Source organism: Brachyhypopomus gauderio, chromosome 5 (assembly GCF_052324685.1).
Source record: "Brachyhypopomus gauderio isolate BG-103 chromosome 5, BGAUD_0.2, whole genome shotgun sequence".
NCBI lineage: Eukaryota > Metazoa > Chordata > Actinopteri > Gymnotiformes > Hypopomidae > Brachyhypopomus > Brachyhypopomus gauderio.
The window spans coordinates 9,656,233-9,673,130 of record NC_135215.1 but is presented as its reverse complement, the minus strand read 5'-3'; the positions used below and the strand labels follow the sequence as shown (position 1 = coordinate 9,673,130).

Below are 16,898 nucleotides of genomic sequence, written 5' to 3'. Positions count from 1 at the left end.
ATTGTTTTATATCCATTACTGTTTTTGCGCTGGTCAGTTTGATTATTAGCCTTTTCCATGACAAACTCTAGTTTCTTGACTTGGACACACCTGGTTTCTCTGTTGTGGTCATGAGATATGTTCTTTGTTGCTCTCCTGTTTCGAGAGCTTATTTGCATTCTGTTCTGCCCTGAGCTTATAGAGGTGCTCACCAAAAACGCTGGTTAGCAAATAGCTTAGAAATATGAATGATGAGGCTTCATGCACATTGGAGATGGGGAAATGTTCTTCTGTTGAACATACAGACAGACGGACACAGTGTGTTTCCAGGCTCCAGTCTAGTGTGAGCGTGTTTGGTGTGATGATCTGAGTGGTAACAGGCAGCATGGAGGGTCAGGTCTGGTCCTCCTACTGGTCCCACTCTGTGAGGCATGAACACACGTACCCGCTCAGCCCCTGTCTTTACATTTCCATGGTAACCCAGTTGCCCTGGTGAAGTAGAGCTCCAAGCAGATTCAATCGGATGTCTAGGGTTTTTTCGCCAGCCCAAGGCGCCTGATCTTCAGAGCCGAGAGACACACACTCCCAACAGCTGCCTGGTCTCCCTGTTCAGGAGGAATGGAGATACTGAAATAGGTTTCTCTCTCTGACTGTCTTTCTGTCAATCTTGCGCTCTCTCTCTCTCTCTCTCTCTCTCTCTCTCTCTCTCTCTCTCTCTTTCCTGTTAAGATGGCAAAGAGGTTTAGATATCCTAGATATTAGAGTCCATAGTGGCTCGTTGTAAATCAGTGTCCATAGTGGTTCCAAATTTGGCCCATGAGTGATCGTTTAGGTCCAATGTTCATTACACACACTATGAATTTATGCATTTCTTGAAAGGACAGCACCTTGAGAGGCAACATAACATTTTCAAGGGGAGGGGCATTTTTGACTATGACTAGGGTGCATTCATAACTCAAGTGTTTAAAATTTTCAGAAAAGTTTTTTCTTGCACATCATGGCATGTTCACCTGAACACATTAAAATGGCCTGAAAAGCCAAATGACTGAAAATCTTAGAGCTGAAATGACAAACATTAACCATCGCCATGCTCCATCTCTCTCTCTCTCTCTCTCTCTCTCTCTCTCTCTCTCTCTCTCTCTCTCTCTTTCTTTCTCTCTCTCTCTCTCTCTCTCTCTCTCTCACTCTGTCTGTCTCTCTGCAGTGTTCCTATGTTCCAAAATGTGAGCGGGATAACCAGAAGATGCGAGAAGATGTCTTAAGGTTCCAACATTACTGGAGTGAAGAGGGCAGTAATCAGACCTTCACCTGTTTCTTCAACCCACAGAGAAGGTACCACCACGTCTGTGCTCAGTGTGAAGTTCTCAGGGAAGGTACCACCACGTCTGAACTCAGTGTGAAGTTCTCAGAGAAGGTACCACCACGTCTGAGCTAAGAGTGAAGTTCTCAGAGCAAGACCATGTGTGCAGGAGAATTCACTGCTCTCTACATTACTGTGTTTTGAGAGGCTGTGTAAGGATAGACAAGTATCTGCACCTCTGGTTCACAGGAACTGACACTGCTTCTTGAGTGTTAACTTCCTGGTCAACAAAATGATGGCAGTATTAATGGCTTCAGAACTGAGACAAACTCTCAAATGTTAAAACTTTTAAAAACTTGTAAACTTTTATTTGAATATTCAAACCTTAAAATTTTGTGGTGTTGTGGTGTTACTTCAGCTCTATTATTCTGTGAAATGACACAATGAGGCAGGTATTTTTACTGAAGCTCAAATATACTTTTAAATAAAATAAATCTACTTTCAACTCATTTATATTTCATTGTCATATATTTACAAGTATTTACAAATGACAAATTCCTTATTTTATACAAAGTATTGCAATACACTATAATAAAATACAAATCATGAATACGTAGCACTCTAAGCATTCTCCCCAAAGATAGGACCAAGAGCACCTTGTTCAATATGAATTAGACACTGAACTATTTTGGTGGGGTGACTGGAATCAAATGAACTACCAAATCTCCTGTGTACTTTTGAAGCAGGTCCACAGGTGCATGGAGGGCCACGGAAGCAGGTGTGTTTGATTACTGCGTCTGACACCTTTATAACTCCTTTCTGCCCGTGGGATGCCCCAGTGTGGAGCACGATGCATGCCAGCATCCAGACTGGCACTTATCACTAGCACCAAGCACCCGGGCACGCACAGAGCATGCCTGCGGATCACAGTTTTCAAGAACAAATTATCATGTTCCATATCCCCCGATGGACAAACCAATTTCTCTGTTGTTTCAGCAATATCTCAAGGCAATGGCTGATATAGCACTGACTTCATGGGGTTAGGTGTCTAATATTATTTGGTCCTTGTGGCTGTAATTCGACTCTTTGACCTCTGGGAATCCTACTCTTTCATTTTGTTGGCAGAGAGACACCATTTCGTTTATCCTCAGGTGTAAAAGACTAATCCACTGTAAAATACTCCAATAAATCAGGTTTAATATTTCACATTTCAGTGTTCATATTTAAACATTGGCCTGAATAGTGTATCTGAACCTCAGCATGTGAAGTGAACTGGATGGACAGTGTGAATACTTTCTTCACCTGAGTCCAGTGTAGCCCAAACAGAGCCAACTCCAGCAGAGTGACTGCATGCTACTTTGAATTCAGCGTGGTTTCTATGGCACGGTGATGTTGTGACTCTAGACGGGCCGTGCTCCATTTGCCTGAATGTCTCAGATGTAGTTAAGCTGATACAAACATTTCCCTAGAGCTTTGTGGCTATAGCTATTATTGGCAATAGTGGTTTGTGTCCAGAACCTCTCTGGAAGATCTGACTACTAAGTATACTTGATTTGAATGTAATGATGCTATATTCGGTGCCAGAGAGAGATGCTACGTGACAGTGATCTGTTTCTGTCCCTCCTGCTCTCATTGCCTATCACCAGTGTGCTCCCACCACCATAAACACTCCAGCCAAAACCACTCCCACTGCCCCATTAAAGCTGGAAACTCTGGACTTCCTGTGTCATTAAGGGTGACTTCATGCTGTCCTAACTCACAGCTGCAGTATGCTACGATGGGTCCTTCTGCCCTGAAGGAACAGTTGTTTTCCTTTGATATTAGCTTTTACCTGCTCACTGGGCTGGCCTCACCTGCCACTGCTGTATAGTTTCAAAATCATCAACCTCTTTCTGTGAGTCTCATCCTGACCTGCTTCTTTCTGCCCTTAATTTTGGAAAACCAGTTGATTTTACAGTCGCTTTCAAAGACTGAGGACAATCATAGCAACATTAGCTTGTTGATTTTACTTCCTTTGATGAGTTTTTAACATCTGTTCCTTATTTTCCTTAAATTCTGGAACACAGCATGGTGTAACTTTGACTCATAACATGGTGAGGTGCTTGTAAATCACAGAAAATGCAAATGCCTCTTATGATTCTAACTGGGTTAGCAATTAAGAGCAATTATAGCCTCATCACCGTTCCTCCCTGTTGATCAGTCATATTCATGTAGAATGACAAAAAGAGCAGATTAGCTGCTTTGAACATTACCGCTGTGGTCAGGTTTTTACCAAATGTTCCTATAGTAAAAACTATAACATTTCTACATTTGAAATATAAATCAAAAGTCAACATTTCCTACGAGTGTGGGGGTGTGCCAAATGACCCTGCTCTCTGTCGCTCCCTACAGGCCAGATGACGTGCTGTGGCAGCGCTCCCATGATGCCAGCGTGCTGCTCCACTGTGTGCTCTGGCCGATGGTTAGCTTGCTGGTGGGTACTCTCATCGTGCTGCTCACGGTCTGCACACGCAGCCTGGCTGTCCGTGCCGAGGCAATTCAGAAGAGGAAGTTCTCCTAAGTGCACGCACACAGACGTTCACGCTCACGCTGACACCCTTTCGCGCTCCTGCTTGCGGTGCCTGCTTCCCGCTTAGCTGCGGAGCGCCGGTGGCAAACCGACACGTTTTGGACTCAAACCACAGGAAGTGTGTGGACGCAACGACGACACTGTTTAGTGCGCCAGGCAGGACGAGCCCATGGAGTTCGCCCAGGACCAGAAGCACACGTGCGATGTTTGTTGGTTTTCTCGGCCTCGGGCTTGTGCCTCGTGTCCTCGGTTAACCTAGCTGGGGATGGTCCAAACACAACAACAACAAAACCAACAACAAAGATATTCTTAAAATGATTTTTATGGTGACGTGTGTTAAGGCCACAGCAAACACAGAGAGAAGCTTCTCTCATCCCTCCGAGTCTCTACGGTGTCCCAGTGGTCTGTTTCCATTTTGCTCTCCGTGTGTTCTCACCTTTTCATTTGTCTCTGTGTTTGTGATGTGCCATTTATGTCACCGTAGCGCTTATGCTAAGCTATCCATGGGATGCTTTACGTAGCATTAGCTAATGTAGCAGGAAATAAAGAACTATGTTCAGCAGCTGTTGATGTCCACTCTCCTCTACCTCATCCATGTGTGTTGTCAAACGTCATTTAAACGTCTTCTCCACCTGAGAATACCTCTAGCAGGTATTACATTTGTCATGTAGCAGTCAATAGTTTGCTTTACTTTCTAATCACAGTACAAGTTATATCTCTCCACCACTGGACACGTATCAGCAATAGCATGTGTTCATGTGTTGAACACACCAGTTACCATGACGCATTCGTACAAAGAAAATGTCTTTGTAAGTCTGATAACTGCTTGCTTTAACACAAAACATTTCCATAACAAAACATTAAAGCTGTAGACTGGTTTAGAGAAGCAGGCTGTCCATTTACACATAGAAAAATTGTGATTTTGCCTTTAAGCATAATGCAGCAATTTTGTATGCATAAAAATGTAACGCAGACACAGATGACACAAAAACAGACAGAGGACACAGACACAGAGGACAGGATTTTTGCCTGTTGGATGTTGTGTGTATTTTGGCAATTGTGTTGTAGATAACTCCTGCATAAACGCTGACGCTTCCCATTGTATTAATGTCCAGACCTAATAATCATTACTCTGCTCCTGCCAAAGACATCTGAAACTAATTATGTCTCATCTTAAATTTGAACTGGTTTAAATCAGATTTCCAGTTTTTCTCATGCTGGAGAAATCAGACTCCAGCATGCCATAGTAAAAACTCTAAAACATTAACACCATTTGAGCTGTGCAGTATGACATAACAATAGCTGAATGTTACATGGTAGTCATATTTTCTTAAAACACACACATATATAATCACTGTGTTCTGAAAGTGTACCGATCATTTAGAATTTCAAATGAATTATAAATTCAGATGAAATAAAACTATATAAATATCAACGACAAGTACGCAACTGTAGTAAATGTCTTACATCTGTTCTTTGTGTAGTAGATTCATGAAGAACTTTATTGGCTGGCTCCACAGTTTGGTGCTGCAGGACAAAATCAGAGAGATCTGTTAGATCTACTGCAAAACACAATAGACATTTGGAGAGCTCAGTGTTTAAGGTGTTGCAAAATAATGATCAACAGTATACTACTGCATGGCAGCTTCTAGTTTGATCTGCTTACTTTAGTGTATTACTACACACACTGATCAGCCATAGTATTACAACCACTGACAGGTGAAGTGATTAACACTGATCTCATTACAGTGGCACCTGTCAAAGGGTGAAGTGTTCTTGAAGTTGATGAGTTGGAAGCAGGAAAATTGGACAAATATAAGCATCTGGTTTGACAAGGGCCTAATTGTGATTTCTACAGCACTGGCTCAGCAGCATCATGGGCACCCAAGACTCCGAGCTGCATGTGGGGTGAAGGCCCATCTGGTCCTCTCACACAGAAGAGCTACGGTAGCGCAAACTGAAACTGCAGAAAAAGTCACACTGTGGGAAGAAATCAAGGTGGCAGAGGGAGTGTGCTGGGATGGAAAAGGTGCTGCTGGAAAACTGTCCTGGACCCCTGTGGATATTGCAGTCACATCTTTATATACTATTTACATAACACATACCATTTACATACCACTTGCATACCATTTACATACCACATACCATTTACAACCACATATCATTTACATACCACATACCATTGACATACCACATATCATTATTTATAACAAATACCATTTACATACCACATATCATTTATATAACATCATTAACATACCACATACCATTTACAACCACATACCATTTATATAACACCATTTACATACCACATACCATGTACCTAAACATACTATTAATATACCACAATTTATCTAAACATACCATTTGCATACCACATATCATTTACCTAAACCTACCTTTTGCATACCACATACTATTTGCCTAAATAAACCATTTACCTAAACATGGGGGGACTCACACAACATGCACAACTTACACAACATAAACTCTCTGTCCTGGAGTACTGTGGATATTACTGTCACATTCCATTTACCTAAACATGGGGGACATACACAACATTAGGCAGGTGGTTTTAACATTATGGCTGATTTTGTCTTGTGTGTGTGTTTTTGTCACACACACATTGGCTCATTTAAATGCAACAAATAATATTTTGCCATTTATGGTGAAAAAAAATCTATTCTAAAGAGTCAAGTGGTACAATATACGGTATGAATATTAATTAAGCCACTCCCACTGCTAAAAGCCTTCGCATACAAATTATAGAGGAAAACATGGATGTCCAGGTCCTTTTAAGTAAAGGTTATCCAAAGATCAAATTCCCAGCCCTTAAATTGCTCTCATTATTATGTAGACCACTGAACAAAGTCAAACTCTCTGGCAGGAGTCCACCAGATGCATCGTTGAGGTGCTGAATTACCTCCACTGTTGCTAGAGTTTCACGACTCTCAAGTTATCTTTAGAGCTATTTCAGTTGTTATATTTCAGTAAAAAATGTTTTACACTTATAAAATGTTTCATATTTGTGCAGTTATTATTGTGTTTCATGTGAAAACTGTTGTGTTTTATACAACTCTGTAAATGTCATACATTTCAAGACTTGTCCAGACCCTTCAGGATTGCTCTGTTTAAATACAGTACGTGCCAAGTCGCTCTGTTGCTTAGCAGTGAGTACTGATGAACATGAGGTTGCCAGTCCTTCATCATGATACTCTACCATTATGATTGTAGGGAGGGTTGCTGATCCCAGTGTTTCAGGTTTCACTGTGAATGCCCCACCAAACCATCGCTTAATTTGATTAGATATGGCAACTTTAAGGATAGACTCCCACACTCTTCTGCCTTACACAACACGATCTTCTGAGCACTCACTCATATCATGGCTAAAATCCATGGATTAGATCATGCTTGCTAGACATGACATGGACAAACCCAAAGTTTATTGGGTGATATTTGGTTGAATACATTTATTTGACTGATATGTGAGATCAGTAGTTCATATTGAGAAATTAAACATATCAAAACGCTGCTAGAAGGAGTGGAGATAAACCACACAACATCTTGATGAGTAGTGCCTGATTTAGTTATTTTATCAAAAATTAATAAAATATGTTATTATATTGTTTGCAATTGTTTCATTTTCAAACATGCAGTGGGTTTTAATCACACAGGCTTGAAGACAGCAAGTGTGTGTGTGTGTGTGTGTGTGTGTGTGTGTGTGTGTGTGTGTGGGTGCAAGCATGCATGTCAACACTTCTAATTTAATCTCTTATTCTAGTTTGTGATGACATCAATGCAGCTGATGCTAATTATGCATGTATTTGATGGAGGTTTCCATGGTAGCCATGCTTATCAGAGAGAGAGAGAGAGAGAGGCCTAGATATTCTTAGAACAGCCTTCTCAAGCTGTACATACAGTCTGTAGGAGACCCTGTCTGAGTCTGCTGTATAAGGCTCGTGAATAGCCCATATTACTCTGAAAGGGTTCCGGATAACCCACAGATTTAGGGAAAATGGCTTTGGTTTCATAAATCTGAGTTTAGGATTCACACTAAGAGCAGCATGCTGAGCTCAGGCGGCTGCGCACACACAGGCTCATGTCTGCAGGAAATACATCTCACAATCAAAGGAAAGTTTGAGAGGCACAAAGTTTGCATGATATTTGGAGAGAACCTAATTTATGCATAAATGTTCACACTCATCAGCAGAAGGCCAGATACTCACACACATTACACTGCTTTATATTCACACACACTACACTGCTTTATCTCAGGATTGGTCCCCCAGTGTGTTTTGAGTGAAATGCTGTCAAACTCGGTGTTCAAATTTTCAGTATTCAGTCATTCAGTACTTCAGTAATGAGGAATTTCAGCATCAGAGTCATAAAGTGTCATGTATGAGATTAAACAGCAGCACGGATATCTCTCACCTCGAGCACCGGCAGAGAGGAGAGGTGAACAGGCTTGTGAAATTACTCAGTAATCTAGATAAATACTTTGTTGTGACAAACGGGATTAGACTAGACCAAATGAGGACAGCGGAGGGAGTGGGGCCGGGTGTGATTGGTACAATACAAAGGGAGTGGGGGCGGGTGTGATTGGTACGATCCAAAGGAAGGTCTGTTGTCCTTTCACTGGTCTTTAAATAAAGACCCAGAAATGAGAAGGTGGGTCTCACTGATGGTTGCTCAGGAGGCTGTTCACAGTGTCTAGAAAACTGTGCTAACAAGTAGCCTGCTGCTAATGTTCTGCTACAATTTAAAATTACATTAATAAAAAGCAGTTAGATAAGATTTGGATTCAGAAGAATCACATAACAGTGACAATCAAGTAGTTGTTTTATTTTCTAAAGGTGACAAGTTTTGAATCTTGGTGAAATCCGTTTACCAAAGGATGTCACTTCAAGCTCTCTCCCATTCACAAAGTACAAGTTCTGCAACTGAATCGAATGATAATGGATGTGCAAGCCCAAGAATGAGAACACACACAGAACGACAGTGAGATGATTTGCTTTATTGTCCCCAGCAGCCGTGAGACTGTGTTCTACTCATATATTCTGACCAAAGTCCTTCACTTTGGTACACACACACACACACACACACACACACACACACACACATACACACACTTGCCATTCATTATTTTGCTTAGACTGCTCCAAATACACTTTCATTTTTTTATAATTTTTTTATACTTTGTCAGAATTGGAAAAAAGAGACCAGCTATACAGATAACAGCTCATGAATTGTGAGAGGGAACCTACCAGATCACAGAACGATTCATATCAAAGCATAAGGTAATAAATCAATATATTTCAAAACATAGTATAACGTTGTAGGAAAAAGATATTTGTGCAGTAGATAAAAACCATCTTCAGTACACAGTGAGTGCGCCTTCCTCTTCCTCGGTTCTAGGCAATTCTGCTGTCCATAGTCCACAGCTTATGAGGGCATCTTACAATGTGAATTTAAGAGGCTACATTTGTTCTTAAAACCCAGAGTCTACATGGCTACAGAACATCAGGTAAGAGATGTTCTTCAGCTGTGACGACCACTAAAGACCTTCCAGCCATACCAGTTTAGAACCACAGTGAGCTTTCACAAAACTCCATTCAAAGATATATGCATACATTGTATTGTTCCTTACGCAAATGTATAATAACGTTTCAGGACCAACAGTCAGGATATAACTCGTCCGTTTTATTCTCTCCCTCTCTCCTCTGCCTTCCCATTCCCAGCGCCCCTAATGGTCATCTCTAACCATTACATCTCCCCCTTTTAGCTGGCAGTTTTAACTGTTTTAGGCAAACCATTAACATAACACCTATCTTTACTCTCTATGGCTATTCCCTTATTTTCATTTACTCTGTAAACTTAGGAATTCACTTTTACTCATTCCACCTTCTAAATCGTGAAGTTCCAGCATTAAATCGTATAACTTAATAAAGACATAATACTGTACTATAACCATCTTGCATTACGGTATTGACTATTCTGAATATTGTATGTCTACTAAATCTGAACATTGCATTTCAAACAGAACAGAAACATAACATTTTTTTCTCTTTTTCTGTGTCCTTTGGTCAAAGGTCCAGTCTTTCAGGGGGCCTAGATAGTCGCCCTGACCTAGTTGTTAAAGTCTCGCCTGATTCTGGAGGTACTGGTACTTCCCTGAGGTGAGAGCGGTTGCGTCGCAGCCGTCCTCCCTCTGCTGTTTCCACCTCATATGAGCGAGGTGTGTGCGCCGGCCCCACGACTGTCCCTCTGGTGTTTGTAGGTCTGACCCACACTTGCTGTCCCGCCTGAAGAGGTGGCAGGGTGTGGGTGCGATGTCTCCGGTTGTATGCCTGTTGCTGTTGCAGCTTCAGCGTGGCGTCTTTCGTTCTGAAAGTTTGTAGATCTGGCCACTCTGGCTGTAGCTGTGTTGGAGACACCGGAACCGACGTTCTGATCCTTCTGCCCATCAGTAGCTGGGATGGGGAAAATCCCTGGGCCAGTGGAGTGGCCCTGTAGACCAGGAGCGCCTTGTGAAAGTCGCCTTCTTTCTCCAAGAGAGACTTGACCGTTCTCACGGCCCGTTCTGCCTCCCCGTTGCTACGAGGATAACGGGGACTGCTTGTCACATGGCTGAAGTCATAGTCCTGTGCGAACTGGGAGAATTCATTGCACGAGAACTGGGGACCATTGTCTGTGACTAACACTTCAGGGCAGCCGTGTCTGGCAAACACCGCCTTGAATCTTGCTATAGTCTGTTTTGCTGAGGTGCTGGGCAGCGTGCAAACTTCGATATAGCGGGAGAAGTAGTCGATCAGAACTAGATAGTTCCCATTCTGCCATTGAAATAGATCTGCTGCAACTCTCTGCCAGGGTCTACTCGGGAGCTCAGTAGTGAGTAAGGGCTCCACCGGTGCCTGAGCTTCACGTGCACATGTTTCACACCTTTCCACCCTCTGCTTCACAGCGGACGCGATGCCAGGCCACCAGACTGATTCTCTGGCCCTAGCTAGACATTTGTTGATGCCTTGATGCCCCTGGTGCAGTCTCTGAAGGATATCAGCTCTCATGTGTTCTGGAATAATCAGTCTCTCACCTTTCATAAGCAGTCCTCCCCCTACATGCAGACACGACCTGTCCGGCCAGTAAGGTAGCAGCAGTTCATGTACGTCTCGTCTGTGTTCAGGCCAGCCATTTGCAATGTACCGGCTGAGGCGTTTGCAGGCATCGTCCGAGTGTTGGGCGCTTTTTATCTGGTCCAGTTTTGTAGGTGTGGCTGGTAGGCTTTCCACCACACTATTCAGGTAAGCTTGGCATTCTTTTTCCAGGTTGTGCTCCACTTCTGTGCCTGTGGCTGGAAGAGGCGCCCTCGACAGTGCGTCAGCAGTTATCAGGTTTTTTCCTGGAACATGGATGATGTTGAAGTTGAATCTGAGCAGTCTGAGTCTGAACCTGATAATCCTTGGCGGCAGGTCGTCCAATGCTCTGGACTTCAGAAGTGTGAGAAGTGGCTTATGGTCAGTTCTAATGGTGAAGTCCAGACCACTTAGGTATCCTTGCAGGCGCTCACATGCCCAGGTCACCGCCAATGCCTCTTTTTCAATTTGGGCATATCTTGATTCGGCTTTGGTGAGGCTTCGTGAAATGAAAACAACAGGTCTCCACTCACCTCCTTGCTGTTTTTGTGTCAGGACCCCCCCTAGCCCATACGAGGAGGCATCTGCAGACACCATGGTTTCATGGTTTGGACTGTATTGGGCTAACACCGTCTCTGACCCCAGTTCTGTCTTTACCTCTCTGAACGCTTTCTGCTGGGGTGGCCCCCATGTCCAGCTGTTCTCTGCCTTCAGCAGGTTGCGGATGGGCTTTGTGAGGTCAGGGAGGCGCGATGAAAATTTGCCAACGAAATTCACCATGCCCATGAAGCGCCGAACATCCACCACATCCTTCGGTTCAGGCATTTCGAGGATCGCCTTGATTTTATCTGGGTCTGCTCTGATGCCCTGAGCGTTGATGACGTGACCCAGGAACCGGATCTCAGTCAGACCAAACTGGCATTTTTCATTGAGGGTGAGGCCAGCCTCTCTGAACTTCTGTAGCACTCTATGAAGTCTGCTGTCGTGCTCTGCCCGGTCCTGTCCTATGATGAGGACATCGTCTGCGTGGCAAAGGACTCCGTCTATGCCCTCGATAAGCTGGCAGATCCTCTTTTGAAAATGTTCAGGGGCAGACGATATGCCAAAGGGCAGTCTTTTAAAATAGTACCGGCCCTCTGGTGTGATGAATGTTGTCAGCAGCATCGACTCCTTGTGTAGTGGCACCTGCCAGAAGCCTGATGTGGCGTCCAACTTGGTGAAGAACCTGGCTCCTTCGAGTTTGGCCAGTGTTTCGTCCACCGCAGGCAGGATATGTCTCTCTCTGATGACATTTTCATTCAGATGAGTCAGATCTACGCATATGCGTATTTTTCCTGAGGGCTTCACGATTGGCACTATGCCCGCGCACCACTCTGTGGGTTCTTCCACGCGGGCTATGACCCCCAACTTTTCCATCCTGTCTAGCTCCTCTTTCACCTTGGCGCGGAGAGGAATGGCCACTCTCCGTGGTGCTGAGAGTGCATAGGGCAGGGCACCTTCTTTAAGTTTGATTTTGTATTCACCCTGGAGCTGCCCTAGCCCTTGGAAGACCTCTGGGTATGTTGAGCGGAAGGATGCCTCGGTGTCATCTATGCTGTTCAGCTGAGGGATCATGTGCAGTCTCCGGATGGCAGGGAGGCCCAGCAGAGATGTGGTGAGGTCTTTTACGATGTAGACCTCCTCCTCGATCTTTCTGTCTCCCCTCTGGATGACTACAGTCACTCGCCCCGTGACATTCAGAGGCTGGCTTGAAGGCCCCAGGAGAGGCCTACTTGCTGCTGTGCAAGCGCCATGTTTGTGTTCATCATATTCCGTCTCAGGAATGGCAGTCACAGAAGCACCCGTGTCCACTTTAAAGTGTACAGGCCCGCCATTTACACCAAGTGTCTCAGTCCATGCGGATAACTGTGGGTGGTTGATAGCTCCCAGGTAAGCTGTTGAATTGTCCTCCTCTATGGAATCTAATTTTTGCGCAGCTCTGCACACTGCAGCAAAGTGCCCTTTCTTTGCACATTTTCTGCACTCGACGTCCTTTGCTGGGCAGTCCTTCCAGGAATGTTTTGGGGATTTGCCGCATTTTCCACACTGTGTCGGCTTGATTGTGTATTGCGGGAGAGAGCGGTTGAATCCCTGCACCGACTTTTTCCCGCTCACCTTTCTCCTGGATATCGCATCCACTTGCTCCGATGCCTCAGTTGACCGTAGAACTGCCTGTTGCTTTTTAACCTCTTCGTGCTGCCTCACTTGCGTTATTGCCGTCTTTAAATCCAACTTGGCATTTAGCTGCATTTTTTCCGACAATTTTGCATCGCGTATGCCCACCACAATCCTGTCTCGGATCAGTTCCTCACGCAGGACACCGAAATTGCAGTGCTCGGCAAGCTTATGCACTGACGTGATAAAGCTCTCAGCAGATTCGCCGACTTCTTGGCATCTCTTATTAAATTTGGCTCGTTCGTAAATTACGTTGTGGGTGCCAACAAAGTGTTCATTAAAAGCCTGTATAACTTCGTCGTAATCGTTCTCTTTATCTGCCTCTAAAGCGAACGAACTCAAAATGTCCTCGGCTTTCTCGCCCATTGTATAAATCAGAGAATTCACCTGGAAAGCGTTATCCTTATCTTTCAGTCCCGATGCGATTCTGAAGCGCTCGAAACGTTTGATCCAGGCAGGCCACGAACTTGGCTCGTAGTCAAAAGCTGCGGGTGGTGTGATAGTGAAGATGTGATCCATACTGGAGTCGTTAGCCGATCGCTAGTTTCTTAGCTTTTGCAGACTTTTCCCGCACAACTTTCTCACCGTCTCACTACTCACCCCTCACTTAACCCACAAGTTACTGCCCCGAATAGTTGTCAGAGTTATTCCATCGACTCTTCCTGTCGTGGGTCGTTGAATTCTGACACCATGTATTGTTCCTTACGCAAATGTATAATAACGTTTCAGGACCAACAGTCAGGATATAACTCGTCCGTTTTATTCTCTCCCTCTCTCCTCTGCCTTCCCATTCCCAGCGCCCCTAATGGTCATCTCTAACCATTACATACATGTTTTACTGGATAACAGACATTAAAACATTATAATGCTATTTTGACTCAGCAGATGTGACTTTTATAATTAACACAGCAACAGCAGTAGTTTTAATGGAATATATTACTGAAACAACATAAAGCTCACACACTCTCCATATGTTAAACATCTATAGTGCGAGGTAGAGACAATAAAAACAGCCTTTTAAAATCCAATGGTTGAGTGCTTGGTTAATACTTAAAACACATTAAAGTTATAGTAGGTAAGTATGAGATAAAGTTACAGTAAGCAGATTTAATATTTTTTGGTGATTTGGCACCTTATAACTTTTTTAAATATTTCCCAGAAGTCTATTAGGAAAGTCCATCACACTTGGCCATGTAAGCTTGCCATTGAAAGTATTGCAAACATTTTCCATCAGAGGTCTGAGTTCTGCGAGTGCATAATGGGTGACAGGAAGTGCCACCATCTGAAGGACAGAGCCTCTCACCAGCAGTGGAGCAGGGCCACACACCCTGGAGCCCAGTGTATAGGACCAGAATGGGGAGAAGAGAGCAAGGCAAGACGTGTATGGGGGCTATCTTGAACTCCGCCCCAGCCCCGCCCCAGACACTGGCCCTGCCCACCACGCTCGGCAATTCCCCGCAAATCTGCAGCAGATTGGATTGCTCCCCGGATTCACCCAGCATAATCCCTCTTGCTTTAATCATTTTGAGGCAACATGCAGACAAGCAGAAAAGGCAATTCCATGTACACTCACAGGAAAGAAGTGAGTTCAGGAGTGAGTTCAGGAAGAACTTCCAACAGGGCGTGTTCTCAGCGCTGTTGAACACATCCTTACTCACAGACATATACGGCATTTTCTTCCACAAATACAAAGATAATTTTTATAGGGCTAAGTTAACAGCATTTCTATATATCCCATAACTACTTTGTTTTGAGGTTTTAACATCTGAAAACAAGAATCAAGCCCTTTGTTCCCATGTCCAGGTAGAATGGTTTTATAACGTAAGGCAGTATGGTTTTATAAAGTAAGGTAGCATGGTTTTAAAAAGCCACAATGCACTTCTCCTCACTGATATTACTGACTATATAAATGGAAATCTTTAAAAGTTCCACAAATTTCTTATTAAAACATTAAGGCAATGTAACTTCAATATAATATTAACTGAGTAAGATATATGGGAAAGCAGAATACTTGTGTAAACCAAGACTACGCTGATTAAAGTATAAAAATGTTACATATAAATATTCATACACAGCAAACCTCGATATTTTAAATACATCTTGAGAAGGTTGTATAAAAATAAAGGCTATATTCCTAGAGTGCATCACGTGTTATGGCAAGTTATGGCAGAGAAATGTATTGTTTTTCCCTTATGGATTGTCAAGTGGCTGGTAGTCTTCAACGTCCACTGTACACGAATTCTGAGGAAGGCAAGATATCAGACAGTTAAGAAAACTGCATGCTGTTTCTGAGAAGGCAGGTCCATTATCTTTTAATGAAGTCATTTATTCTATCCTCAGTATGCCACAATTTCTTCTTAATCCTTTAACTATGCTATACTACACTATACTATACTATAACAGCACTAACACACAAAAGCAAACAAGTAAATGTCTGCAACGTTCAGCTTTAAAAGGCAGCAGATATGTTTCTCCCCAGCTTGCAGCTTCTCTGTGTACATAAGAACATAAGATCTGTGTTCCAGCCGCTCGCTGTACACTCACGCCCAGGGTGTTCACATGCTTCCAGCTTTACTCATATTACCAGTGCAGGACAAAATAAACGCTGCCAGATCATTTAGATCACCAAGCTTTGATCAGCTCGTCCTCCTGCTTGGTGATTTCAGAAATAGGTCAGCTACTGTTTTGTGACCTACCCTTCAAAACAGTATTTATAGATGTTTTTCCTTTGTTAACAGATATATTTTTTCTGGATGGGCTGGCATACATGAATAAATAAAAATATATAAATAATAAAATAAAATAAAATCTTAATTTAAAATCTGAAAGAGACTGACACCTAATAGCAGTTGTAACTCACCTCTGTAGTAGTCAGGGTTGAAGTTCTCATAGATGGGGTATAGAGGATTCTCCTGTTCACAGTGAAGCTTTCTGGCCCTCAGGACATCACGCACACACTGATGGAGATACACGTATTGGCTCTAGGTGGAGCACAAAGAGGGCATAGCAGACTGTCATGATCAGGGAACACAAGATCCTCCATCGGTTCTGCGCCTCTGCGTCCCACACACTTCCATGGGGTGCAAATCCGGGGGAGGCTTCACCCAAGCATGTGGCATAAAGTCCAACCCTGTGAATCTTCTCCGAATGAATAATATACTGATTAATATTATGTTCTGGAGTACTGGTAATACTCCAGGTTAAGTGCTGGAGTATTTCTAAAGGTCCAGGTTATGTGCTGGAGTATTTTTAAAGGTCCTGGTTATGTGCTGGAGTATTTCTAAAGTATTCTTCTAATACCTCAGTCTGCACCATGTGAGCACGGTGCAGGCGCAGTTCAAACACACAGCCGTAGATGTCGACAGTGGAGCGGCTGTCTAGCTGCTGCAGGGCCCGGTCCAGTACGATAAAGGTGCCTGTGCGGCCCACTCCAGCACTGGGGGTACAAGCACAGAGCTTCTATAATGCAGGTCCACAGGTATACCTTCACCATCACCTCCAACTCCATCTTCACCATCACCTCCACCTCCATCTTTACCATCACCTCCACCTTCTCCATCACCTCCACCTTCACCATCACCTCCACCTTCACCACCACCTCCACCTTCACCACCACCTCAACCTTCACCACCACCTCCACCTTCACCTCCACCTTCACCATTACCTCCAACTCCATCTTCACCATCACCTCCACCTCCATCTTTAC

General features: G+C 43.7%; 2 protein-coding genes across 3 annotated transcripts in view; one reads left to right on the top strand and one right to left on the bottom strand.

The window, feature by feature from the left end:
* LOC143514389 (calcium-activated potassium channel subunit beta-4-like) overlaps positions 1-7,419 on the top strand; it is a 34,543-nt gene extending 27,124 nt beyond the window's left edge. The window contains exons 2-4 of one of the 2 annotated variants that reach the window (XM_077005491.1): positions 1,184-1,311; positions 3,671-3,752; positions 5,707-7,419. In XM_077005491.1, the coding sequence (XP_076861606.1) occupies positions 1,184-1,311; positions 3,671-3,752; positions 5,707-5,760 (264 nt within the window). In that variant the 3' untranslated portion in view covers positions 5,761-7,419. Of the gene's footprint in view, positions 1-1,183; positions 1,312-3,670 lie in introns of both variants that reach the window. The other variant, XM_077005489.1, reaches the window with a different exon arrangement.
* Positions 7,420-13,930: 6,511 nt separating this feature from the next.
* ptprb (protein tyrosine phosphatase receptor type b) overlaps positions 13,931-16,898 on the bottom strand; it is a 31,330-nt gene continuing 28,362 nt past the window's right edge. Inside the window, exons 29-31 of the mRNA XM_077005488.1 lie at positions 16,493-16,628; positions 16,053-16,173; positions 13,931-15,433 (exon numbers count right to left, since the gene is read on the bottom strand). Coding sequence (XP_076861603.1) covers positions 15,411-15,433; positions 16,053-16,173; positions 16,493-16,628 — 280 coding nt within the window. The 3' untranslated portion in view covers positions 13,931-15,410. The remainder of the gene's footprint in view (positions 15,434-16,052; positions 16,174-16,492; positions 16,629-16,898) is intronic.